The 12690-nt window shown below is 44.0% G+C and overlaps 1 protein-coding gene across 5 annotated transcripts in view; it reads right to left on the bottom strand.

Moving 5' to 3' along the window:
* The window catches only part of rabac1 (Rab acceptor 1 (prenylated)), a 54648-nt gene that overhangs the window by 22307 nt on the left and 19651 nt on the right, over positions 1-12690 (bottom strand). For 2 of the 5 annotated variants that reach the window (XM_072266293.1, XM_072266291.1), the window contains exon 3: positions 10052-12126. The exons of 2 other annotated variants lie outside the window; for them this stretch is intronic. In XM_072266293.1, coding sequence (XP_072122394.1) covers positions 12022-12126 — 105 coding nt within the window. In that variant the 3' untranslated portion in view covers positions 10052-12021. One more of the 5 variants, XM_072266292.1, reaches the window with a different exon arrangement.

Here is a 12690-nt window from a genome sequence, read left to right as displayed (position 1 = left end):
CGGAGTTATGTGGATACAGCAGATACTAACTCAAACAAGATCCAGTCTTCAGTTTTTAGTAGTAAGTTATAAATTGCAAGCAGTAAATTGAAGTTTAAAGCATAGGCTGGCCCACGGACTAAGAGAAAGGGTTTACAATATGGTGACCATGAATCATGTTTGCATAACACCAGCCAAATGTTAACACAGTTGTGTTTTGTTAATTGATCTGCGTTAACTAGAGGTTCAAAGGTTCATTTTGTTGTTAAAGTATTCATGTACAATACAACTCTGCTATTCACCCTCTCCAGATAGCCATGAAGTACAAAAAAAAAGCACGGAGGTTTTGAAAGAAAAGACATCAATTCCCTTCCCGCACAAAAAGGAAAAAAAAGAGTTTGCAAACCCAAAACCTCTACCGACTCCCTCACACAAAAGCTAACAGATCGCCCACATGGAAAATGGTGTCTGGAACATCAAACCCCAAACCCCCAATCTCCTCCCTCGCAAAAAAAAAAACAGATTAAAGAATTTGCATCGTTGTAACATTGTGAACAGTTGTGTAAATTCAAAATGCTGCAATTGGCTTTGTCTCAGCCAAGGTATTTGAACATTCACAGGTGCTGCCCACTGTGGACATACAATTCAGAAGAAGCATGTCAACCCAAAGTAAACATACCATTGTAACTATTGAAACTGTATTGAATCACCAATTGGTCTTTAGGGTATAAAAATGCATTGTACTTGTGAAACTCTACCGAGTGTGCCTCCAGAGAATGCCTGCTTGTTGTGAAGAATACTGACTTTGATCACAGCCACTGCACATTCAACCAGATTCTTCATGGGGTAGGATGATACAGGAGATTAAGGCACATGGAATCTAAGAAGACTTGGGAGATTAGATCCAAAACTGTTTGGCCATAGAAGACTAAGATTATTTCAAAGATTAACTTTAGCTTTATTTAATTGTTACATGCACATGGAAACATTAAAGCACCCAGTGAAATCCTTCATTTGCATCAAATCACATCAGCGAGGGTTGTGCTGGGCAGCACACAAATATTGTCATGTTTCCAGCATCAACATCGCATGCCCACAGTTTATTAACCCTGACTGTGAGCTGAGGGAGGAAACCTACTCGGTGTCAGGGAGAAGAGGCAGCGGTAAAATTGAACCGGGGTCGCTGGCACTCTAATAGTCTTGTGCCAGCTGCTATGGTACTGTGCCAGCCTAACTGTATAGTAAATAGCAGGATTCTTAAAAGCTTTGATGTACAGGGAGATCCTGGTGTCCTAGCCTCCCTTGCTCTTTGAAAGCGGCAACACAAGTAAGTAGGATGGTAACAGGGTGCCGTAATAGCGTAGCAGTTAGTGCGACGCTTTTCCAGCTCGAGACAGCAGGGTTTGGAGTTCAATTCCAGCACCGTCTGTAAGGCGTCTGTATGTTCTCCCCATGATCACGTGGGTTGCTTCCAAGTGCTCCAGATTCCTCCCACAGTCCGAATATGCAATGGTTAATAGGTTACTGGTTACTGTAAGTTGTCCTGTGATCAGGCTAGGGTTAAATAGGTCGGTTGCTAGGTGGCGTGGCTAGTTGGGCTCGAAATAAATAGATTTATAAATAAGGCATGTGGCAAGCTTACCTTCACCAGCTGGGCATTGAGTATGAGGGTCAAGAAGTTGTGTTGCCGTCGTATAAAACTGTGGTTAGGCCACATTGGAGTATTGTGTGCAGTTCTTGCCACCGCATTATAGGGATGATGTGGAGGCTTTGGCAAGAGTGGAGAAGAGGTCCACCAGGATGCTGTCTGGGTGAGAGAGTGTTTGCGATAAGGAGACATTTACAAACTCAGACTGTTTTCTCTAGAACAGCAGCGGCTGAGGGGAGACCTGATAGGAATTTATAAGATTATGAGAGGCATTGATAAGGAAGTTTTTCTCAGGGAAGGAATATAAAATACTACAGGACATAGCTTCAAGGTGAGAGGGGGAATGCTTAAAGGAGATGTATCTGGAAGGTTTTTTTTACACAGAGTGGTGAGTGCCTGAAATGGGCTGCCAGAGATGGTGATAGAAGCAGGCACGATAGTGGAGTTTAAGATGCATTTCGGCAGGTAAAGAATGGGGAGATGTGGATTGTGTGCAGGCAGATGAGATTAGTTTAATTTGATATTTGTTTAATCTGGTATTATGGTCAGCAGCAACAATGTGGGACCCAGGGTCTGCTCCTGTGCTCTAGTGCTATTTGTTCTTGCGTCTCCACTTTGTTCTCTCGGTTCCTTGTTGTCACTGGACCCCTTGACTTTACAACATACAGCAGCCACCAGGTTTCCTTCCACAAGAGTTATTGTTTAATCGCTCTGTCATTTCCATGTTCCTCCTGTATGTTAGCCCAAGGAAGTACAGAGGGTGGGGTGTGTGTAGTGAACACGCCTTTGCCCTCTTTACTCACTTAAAAAAAAGGTGCTGATCTGTTGTATGTTACTTATCACTCTGCTTTCAAATCCTGCCTAGCCTTTCTCGACCCAGGTCTCTACCCTTCTCAGTGAGATCTGTAATAATTCCAATCCTCATGCAGTTGCTATTTCTGGAAACAGATTTAGCTCTATCTTTAATTTCCCCCGTCAGCTGTGGATGAATCACTTTTCCTGTTGGTTCCTTACGATTTAAAGAAATCTATTTTCTGCAGTTGGGTATTATTTTTGGCAACACTAACCGTTGCCTGTCGCCCCCATCACAACTTTTCGTCTCATGTTTTGGCACTGAGCCGTTGGCAAGGCCGCAACAAGGCACTGCCTCGCAGTGCGGGTGGATATCTGTCAGAGGAACGGCTTACCGCGGGCGGGGTGGGCTGAGGGAGCACTGCACTGTAGGGGTGCTGTTGCTATAGGGGCGATGCGGAGGGTGTGTTGCAATATGGGGGGGGGCATTGCAAAGGGATTGCCACACTGGGAAAGGTGATGAGGAGGTCATGCACCATTTTCAGAATCAGAATCAGGTTTAATATCACTGGCATATGTTGTGAAATATGTTGTTTTCTGGCAGCAGTACAGTGCAATACGTAATAAAATACTGTTAATTATAGTAAGAAATATATATAAAACACATGTGTAGGATTCCCTAAAGTTAATTTGCAGGTTGAGTCAGTGGTGAGGAAGGCAAATGATATTTTGGCATACATTTCAAGAAGATTAGAATATTAAAGCGTTGATGTAATGTTGGGGCTTTATAAGACACTGCTGAGGCCTCACTTGGAATGTTCGGGGTTTGGGCCCCATATCTACACCGGAAAGCATAAAAAGGAGGTTCACGAAATTGATTCCGAGATTGAAAGCTTATCGTATGAGGAACATTTGACAGCTCTGGGCCTGTACTCACTGGAATTCAGAAGAATGGGGGGTTGGGGAGGGGAGAAATCTCATTGAAATCTATCAGATGTTGAAGCCCTCGATAGAGTGGACGTGGGGAGAATGTTTCCTATGGTGGGGGAGTCTAAGACCAGAGGACACAGCCTCAGAGTGGAGGGATGTCCATTTAGAGTGGAGATGAGGAGGAATTTCTGTAGGGAATCTGTAGAATTTGTTGCCCCAAGTGGCTGTAGAAGCAAGTCATTGGGTATGTTTAAGACAGAGGTTGGCAGATTCTTGATTAGTCAGGGAATGAATGGATACGGGAGAAAGGAAGGAGCTTGGGGCTGAGAGGGGAATGGATCAGCCATGATGAAGTGGCAGAGCAGACCTGATGGGTCAAATGGCCTAATTCTGCTCCTGTATCTTATGGTCTTCATGACGAATTCCGTCTCTTTGATGCTCTTGATGCTGGGGAGGCTAGTGCCCATGATGGAGCTGGCTGAGTTTGCAAATTTCTGCAGCTTTTCCTGATCCTGTGCAGTGACCCCTCCACACCATCCTCAGACAAGTGGGTAACCCATCTTAGATGGCAAAGGAGGAGGGTGTATAAATAGAGAGAGGTGAAGAAATACAGAGGGCAGAGAAAGAGAACTATGCTGGAATAAAACACAGGAGTAGCTGGCCCAGAATTTTTATGTAATGAGGATAAACACTATTTCAGATTCCAATCCAACATCACACATTGTGGAGAGGTTGCTGCTGGCTGTGGTAAGTTGATCTGATCTTCAAGTGGAAATTCAATTATGCCCTGCTGTAATGTGGCATTCTGTTGGACTGAATGGGGCCGCAAAATAAATATCACCTGTTTCATGACCCAGTTACAAGAAAGGCGTTATTCGTAGCGCCAGTCAACAGCTTCCCAAACTCTTTGCAGACAATGAGGTTTGATTGAAAGGTTGATAATTGGGTGTCCAGTGGTGCTCTCCTCAACTGTGTTGTGACGATTCACTCTGATTTCTCGCACTGATACTTCTTAAAGGGCAAACATTAGCCCAGGGAAGGACCAGACTTTCATTGGTTTGGAGGTGGTGCCAATGTCCCGTACCGCATAGCTCCTCTTCCGTCATCGGTCCAAGCTGCATCTTTGGGAGGCGAGGGGGCCACAGACTGATGACCCTTTCTCAGAACTGGGAAGGATTGTGGATTCAAACCTTTCTCCTGGCTTGGGCATAATCCAGCGTGTGCTTCACGCAGATGCTGCTGTAGAGAGCCCTAGAGGAATGTAGCATGTGAATGGGTCCTTTGGCCTAAGTCCATGCTGACCGCAGTGACCGCCAAGTTTCCTATTTGTGGCCTATATCTCGCGTCTCTAAGTACCTATCATAGTGCTTCTCAAATGATACGTGGTACCCGCCTCAACTACTCCCTATGGCAGCTAGTCCATGTACTCACCGTCCTCTGGGTGAAAGAGATGCCCGTCAGGTCCTTTCAAATCTTCATGCTCTCACCCGAAACCCATAGTTCACAAGGATACTACCAGGAATAGACAGCTTGATTTATGTGGCAAGACAGGATAGGCTGAGATGCTTTCCCTCCGGGAGCATGATGGGTGACCTAGTTGAGGTTTATAAATCATGAGAGACATAGATAGGATAGACAGTCAAGGATTTTTTCCGCAGGGTTGGGAGTTTAAAAACTACAGGGCATAGGCAGATGGGAGAAGAGAAAGGAGTCTTGAGGGGCAAGATTTTTACATAGGGTGAGTGGGGGTGGTGTTATATGGAAAGTATTGCTGGAGAAAATAGAATAAGCAGGAATAATATTTAAAAAGATTTAGACAGGTGGTGTATAGAAAAAGTTTATAGGGATATAGAGAAAAAGCAGGCAAATAACCATATAACAATTACAGCATGGAAACAGTCCCATCTCAGCCCTTCTAGTCCGTGCCGAATTCTTACTCTCACCTAGTCCTACTGACCTGCACTCAGCCCATAACCCTCCATTCCTTTCCTGTCCTTTTTTCCTATCCAATTTAACTTTAAATGACAACATCGAACCTGCCTCAACCACCTCAGCTGGAAGCTCATTCCACACAGCTACCACTCTCTGAGTAAAGAAGCTCCCCTCATGTTACCCTTAAACTTTTGTCCTTTAACTCTCAACTCATGTCCTCTTGTTTGAATCTTCCCCACTCTCAATGGAAAAAGCCTATCCACGTCAACTCTATCTATCCCTCTCATAATTTTAAACACCTCTATCAAGTCCCCCCTCAACCTTCTACACTCCAAAGAATAAAGACCTAACTTGTTCAACCTTTCTCTGTAACTTAGGAGATGAAACCCAGGCAACATTTTAGTAAACCTCCTCTGTACCCTCTCAATTTTATTGACATCTTTCCTATAATTTGGTGACCAGAACTGTACACAATACTCCAAATTTGGCCTTACCAATGCCTTATTCAATTTCAACATTACATCCCAACTCCTATACCCAATGCTCTGATTTATAAAGGCAGCACACCAAAAGCTTCCTTCACCACCCTATCCACATGAGATTCCACCTTCAGGGAATTATGCACCATTATTCCTAGATCCCTCTGTTCTACTGCATTCTGCAATGCCCTACCTTTTACCATGTATGTCCTATTTTGATTAGTCCTACCAAAATGTAGCACCTCACATTTTTTGGCATTAAACTCCATCTGCCATCTTTCAGCCCACTCTTCTAACTGTCCTAAATCTCTCTGCAAGCTTTGAAAACCTTCCTCATCATCCACAACACCACCTATCTTAGTATCATCTGCATACTTTCTAATCCAATTTACCACCCCATCATCCAGATCATTATATATATGACAAACAACATTGGACCCAGTACAGATCCTTGAGGCACACCACTACACACCGTCCTCCAATCTGACACACAGTTATCCACACTACTCTCTGGCGTCTCCCATCTAGCCACTACTGAATCCATTTTACTACTTCCATATTAATGCCTAACGATTGAACCTTCCTAACTAACCTTCCGTATGGAACCTTATCAAAGGCCTTACTTAAGTCCGTATAGACAACATCCACCGCTTTACCCTCGTCAACTTTCTTAGTTACCTCATCAAAAAACTCAATAAGATTTGTCAAACATGACCTTCCACGCAGAGATCCATGTTGACTGTTCCTAATCAGACCCTGTTTATCCAGATAATTATATATACCATCTCTAAGAATACTTTCCATCAATTTACCCATCACTGACGTCAAACTCACAGGCCGATAATTGCCAGGTTTACTCTTAGAACCCTTTTTAAACAATGGAACAACATGAGCAATACGCCAATCCTCCGGCACCATCCCCATTTCTAATGACATTTGAAATATTTCTGTCAGAGCCTCTGCTATTTCTACACTAACTTCCCTCAAGGTCCTAGGGAATATCTTGTCCGGACCCGGAGATTTATCCACTTTTATATTCCTTAAAAGCGCCAGTCCTTCCTCTTCTTTAATTGTCAAACTTTCCATAACTACCCTTCTTGTTTCCTTTACCTTACACAATTCAATCTCCTTCTCCTTAGTGAATACCGAAGAAAAGAAATTGTTCAAAATCTCCCCCATCTCTTTTGGCTCCTCACATAGCTGTCCACTCTGATTCTCCAAGGGACCAATTTTATCCCTCAATATCCTTTTGCCACTAACATAACTGTAGAAACCCTTTGGATTTATTTTCACCTTACTTGCCAAAGCAGCCTCATATCTTCTTTAGCTTTTCTAATTCTTTCTTAAAATTCTTTTTACATTCTTTATAGTCCTCGAGTACCTCATTAACTCCAAGCTGCCGATATTTATTGAAGATCCCTCTCTTTTTCCGAACAAGTTTCCAATATCCCTTGAAAACCATGGATAGAATATCCAAAAATAGGACTAGCTCAGGTAGCTAACTTAATCACAAACAAGAGAAAATCTGCAGATGCTGGAAGTCTGAGCAGCACACACAAAATGATGGAGGAACTCAGCAGACCAGACAGCATCCAGGAAAAGAAACGTCGACTGTATTCTTCTCCTAGATGCTGCCTGGCCTGCTGAGTTTCTCCAGCACCTTGGACAACAATGAGTTGGGGCAAAGAGCTTGTTTTTGCCCTGTGCATCTCCATGAATCTATGATTCCCCTTATATATAGAAATCTTTTACTTCCAATACAGTCAGCGGCCAAGTTTCCACAGCCCTTGAGGGTACTGAATTCCTGAGATTCCCACTCCTTTGGGCAAAGGAATTTCTTAAATTTTCTAACTTATTGTGACATCACTTCTCATTCTTCAGAACTCTAAAGGATACCATCCTGGTCTGCTCAGTCTGTGTTCATAAAGCAAACCCGCCATCCCTGGGCATACCTTCACTGTATCGTCTTAAAGGCAAACCTATCCATTTAATGCCAACATTTTCCAGTTACAGTCTCACCAAGACACTATAGAATCACAATGAAATTGTGAAATCATAATGAAATACAGACGACACAAAGGTTGGTGGTGTTGTAGATTGTGTAGAGGATTGTCGAAGATTGGAGAGAGACGTTGATAGGATGCAGAAGTGGCAGATGGAGTTCAACCCGGAGAAGTGTGAGGTGGTACACTTTGGAAGGACAAACTCCAAGGCAGAGTACAAAGTAAATGGCAGGATACTTGGTAGTGTGGAGGAGCAGAGGGATCTGTGGGTACATGTCCACGGATTCCTGAAAGTTGCCTCACAGGTAGATAGGGTAGTTAAGAAAGTTTATGGGGTGTTAGCTTTCATAAGTTGAGGGATAGAGTTTAAGAGTCACGAGGTAATGATGCAGCTCTATAAAACTCTGGTTAGGCCATACTTGGAGTACTGTGTCCAGTTCTGGTCGCCTCACTATAGGAAGGATGTGGAAGTATTGGAAAGGGTACAGAGGAGATTTACCAGGATGCTGCCTGGTTTAGAGAGTATGGATTATGACAGAGATTAAGGGAACAAGGGCTTTACTCTTTGGAGAGAAGGAGGTTGAGAGGAGACATGATAGAGGTGTACAAGATAATAAGAGGAATAGATAGAGTGGACAGCCAGTGCCTCTTCCCCAGGGCACCATTGCTCAATACAAGAGGACATGGCTTTAAGGTAAGGGGTGGGAAGTTCAAGGGGGATATGAGAGGAAGGTTTTTTACTTAGAGTGCATGGAATGCATTGCCTGAGTCAGTGGTGGAGGCAGATACACTAGTGAAGTTTAAGAGACTACTAGACAGATATATGGAGGAATTTAAGGTGGGGGGTTATATGGGAGGCAGGGTTTGAGGGTTGGCACAACATTGTGGGCTGAAGGACCTGTACTGTGCTGTACTATTCTATGTTCTATGTTCTATGTAAATGCCCTGCTCTTGTGACTTTTTGCAAAGAATAGTGACTCTATATTGTAAATACTAACACAATAGGGATGTCATAGTCATAAAGAGACACAAGATGATGGAGAAAGGCCCTTCAGCCATCAGTGCTACACTGGTGATTGTCCATCATATCCAACAATGACTGGAAGCCTGTTCAGAGTTTTTAAAGCGGAAAAGCTGTTGCACTGGTGAAGTTCCATTCTCTCGACCTTGGAAAGCTGGGTCTAGTGGCACAGATAGTTCTCACAATTGGGGTCTTCCTTGTTTGCAATGAATGACCATGACTCCTTCAATGCCTCGTCATGCCCTTTGCTCTCTACAGACATTGCTGAACCACCTTCCTGGCCTCGGATCTCTGTGTAGATCTCATCCACCCAGTCAGCTGGAGCCTATCACATCAGCGCATGATCCCCACTGGCTACCCTTACCTGGTTTAGCCTTCCTGTCCAAGTGGAGTATTGGGGCGTAGCCACTGTCACGTGTACACAGCTACAGGTGAGAGCTGAGTACCTGGTGGGAACCAAGGGTGAGTGAGTTGTGCTGGACTGGGCATGACAAACCCCTTCACTGTAGGCACTGCCACTCCCTAGACACCCCATACACCCCAAAGCTACACTAATGCCCATTCTATATCCCCTCACACACCTACCAAATCGCCATAGATTCTACACGTGAGGGCAATTATCTTTGGGATGTGAGAGCACCTGGGGGGAACCCACCCGGTCATAAGGAGAACGTGCAAACTCAACACAAACAGAGGCAAGGATCAGAATCGAACCGGGCTCACTGCAACTATGAGACAACAGCTCTACGAGCACCGCCACTGTTCTGTCGTGTTTGGGGTAGGGAAGGTCAATTAAATTGAGTCAGGGTCAAGATATTCCACCCAGATGCGGAGACTGGGATTAATTTTTTTTTTCTCTCAGTGAAGGCAGTTAGAAGTATTTGAACTCATGAACGGGTCTCGATAAAATAAGGGCAGTGTTCCCATTTGGAAGGGAGCCTGACACCAGAAAGCATTATCCTTTGAATGCAGAGATGGGAACGAAGAATGGCGTTCAGGAATTTTGTTTAATTTTATTTAGTGAAACACCCTGGTTTCTTTGGCTGCGTAAGTCTAGGGAAGACAAGCTCCGGCCCCGTCAAACTCATGAGATTGAGGTGCGCTCAATCCCACCCCAAGCCCCGGTTTGTGTAGATGCTGTGTCATTTGCTACCCTGTTACAAATGAGTGCCACAAAATGACAAACAGTACACTGCATACGATTAAAAGAATTATATTTATGAATCTTAACTAAAGAGTTAGTAAAGAATAACAAAAGAAAAGGGCCCATTCTAATTAAACAGTCAAATATGCACAAGTTGGTGCTCATCTTGAACTTCTCTGTCACTCACGCGTTGGGCCCTGGGTCAGTGTGAAAGCACACACCACCTTCCGAACGTTGCTCGCAATCCATATTGAACAAACAGGTCTCCCACCGGATCATATGCTATGACCGGTTCTCCCCAGCCTCTTCTCTCTTCATCTCCTCTCAAACAAAAGCTCCAAGCTCAACCTTAGTGTCCCTCATGAGAGAAACCTCCCCTTAATCCAAACATCCTAATTGGATGGCACACATTTCTTCTCATCTCTCATCTTCAAAAATAACTCAAACATAAGCTGAAACAAGCAGCTGTCACAGAACAGCACAAAATGAAATACATACAGCATAATAGTAAAAAAAAAATGAACCAGGACATTACATTAGTATTGCATGACACAGAACTCTCTAATATGTTGATACAGATGGATTCAGGGAAGTCAGTCAGGACCAAATTGTAAGTATCTCCATACACCAGAAGAATGGCACTGTGCTAGAACTAACTGGAGATCAAATCATTAAATTCCTGGTGTTATCCAGCAGGGAAACAAGCACCTTGTTCCAGTTCAACATGTCGGCCATGATGCTTTTCTGAGCTAGTCCCACTTGCCTGCATTTGGGCCATATTCTTCTAAACAATTCCTATCTTTGAAGTTTCCTAAATGTTCTGTAAACATTGTGAACAACAGATTGTGATCAACAGGTCAGGCAGCATTTATAGAGGCAAATGAATAGTCTATGTTTGGGGGTTGCCGCTCGTTTCTTATAACCGTGGAACATTATTGCTAATGGAATTTGCGTGGTAGTGATTGTGATGAAGTTGGTTTAGATTCTGGTTCTTTGATTTAGGTGACAAAAGCCTAAGGTCATAAGGGGACCTGACCAATAGAACTATACAGCAGGAAGGAGGACGTTCGTCCCACCGTCCATACTGACCGTTACTCACCAATTTATACCAGTTGATGTTCACGCTTGTTGTCATTCAGCTGTATATGTGTCCACTGCCAAGCCAAACAATGTTCCTCCGGACCAAGGTGCACAATACAGTATGTACAACTTGCACATAACACATAATGTAATATTACCACAAATAAATGAACAAATAATAAGATATATTACAGAAGATTGACCTTTAGCACAAGGAGCATTTACGACACAAGTTAAAAAGTAACCAGTATTACGCTGCTGGCGCTTCATCTGTGATTAGACCTGTAGGGAGATCAGTAGTCAGCAGTCTCAGTACCTGAGGACAGACTTGGTTTCTCATCCCAATAGTCCTTTTGTTCTCTCTATGTTTCCATCAACTACTCCCTCACTCATGCAGTGCGAGCCATATAGCCTAATTTTGGTTAGGCTACACTTGGAATATTAGATTAGATTATGAAGATACTCAGTCCTCGTTTATTGTCATTTAGAAATGCATGCATTAAAAAATGATACATTGTTCCTCCAGAACGATATCACAGAAACACAGGACAAACCAAGACTAAAACTGACAAAACCACATAATTATAACATATAGTTACAACAGTGCAAAGCAATACCGTAATTTGATAAAGAGCAGTCCATGGGCACGGTAAAAAAAAGTCTCAAGTCCCGATAGCTCCATCATCTCATGCAGACAGCAGAAGGGAGAAACTCTCCATGCCATGAACCTCCAAGCGCCACAAACTTGCCGATGCATTGGAAGCACCCGACCGCAGCGGACTCTGAGTCTGTCCGCAAACTTCCAGCCTCTGACCAGCCCTCCGACACAGTCTCTCCGAGCGCCATCCTCTGCTGAGCGCTTCGACTCCGCCCCGGCCGACGAGCAACAAGCAAAGCCGAGGACTCGGGCCCTTCCCCTCCGGAGATTCTGGATCACACAGTAGCAGCAGCAGCAAAGCAAGCATTTCAGAAGTTTCACCAGATGTTCCTCTGTGCTCTCACGTCTGTCTCCATCAAATCAGGATTGTGCACGGCCCCCTACTTGACAGATAACAGGTATCACCACCAGAGTGGCAGCTGCGAGCTGCGTCGTGCCGCCATCTTCTCCTCCCGCATATCTGTGTGCAAATCCAGTGGCCACATTAAAGGAAGGGTGTAGTGGAAAAGGCTTCCCAGAACGCCATTTGGAATAGAGGGAGAGGACTATCGAGAGAGGTTGGATAAATTTGGATTCTTTTCTCTGGAGCATTGGAGGCTGAAGGGAGATCTCACAAAATTTAAGAAATTATGGAAGGCATTGATAGATTAGATAGTAGGGTCTTTTTTCCAGGTGGAAATATCAAATACCAGGAGGTCTGCATTTAAAATGAGAGGAAAAAGGTTTAAAGAGATGTGCAAGGCAAGTTTTGTTTTACACAGAGAGTGGTAAGTGGCTGGAAACTACTGCCAAGGGTCGTGGTAACAGTAGCTATTCCTTTCCGCAGCCCCTCAGCATCCTTCCTTCCCCCATGCACTGTCATTTTACCCTTACGCTCCACACCTTAAATCTACACTGGCACAGTCGCTGTGCTACCTTGTTTTCATGTGCCTTGCCACTACTTAGAACTGTTTCTTTTTCAGCACCCCATCACTTTATCATTTCCTGTTAGTTGCCTTCTGTTCAGATACTCCTGCACCTCAAG

The sequence above is a fragment of the Mobula birostris genome, chromosome 8 (assembly GCF_030028105.1).
Source record: "Mobula birostris isolate sMobBir1 chromosome 8, sMobBir1.hap1, whole genome shotgun sequence".
NCBI lineage: Eukaryota > Metazoa > Chordata > Chondrichthyes > Myliobatiformes > Myliobatidae > Mobula > Mobula birostris.
The sequence above is the reverse complement of the archived record's forward strand: the minus strand, read 5'-3'. Positions and strand labels throughout refer to the sequence as shown.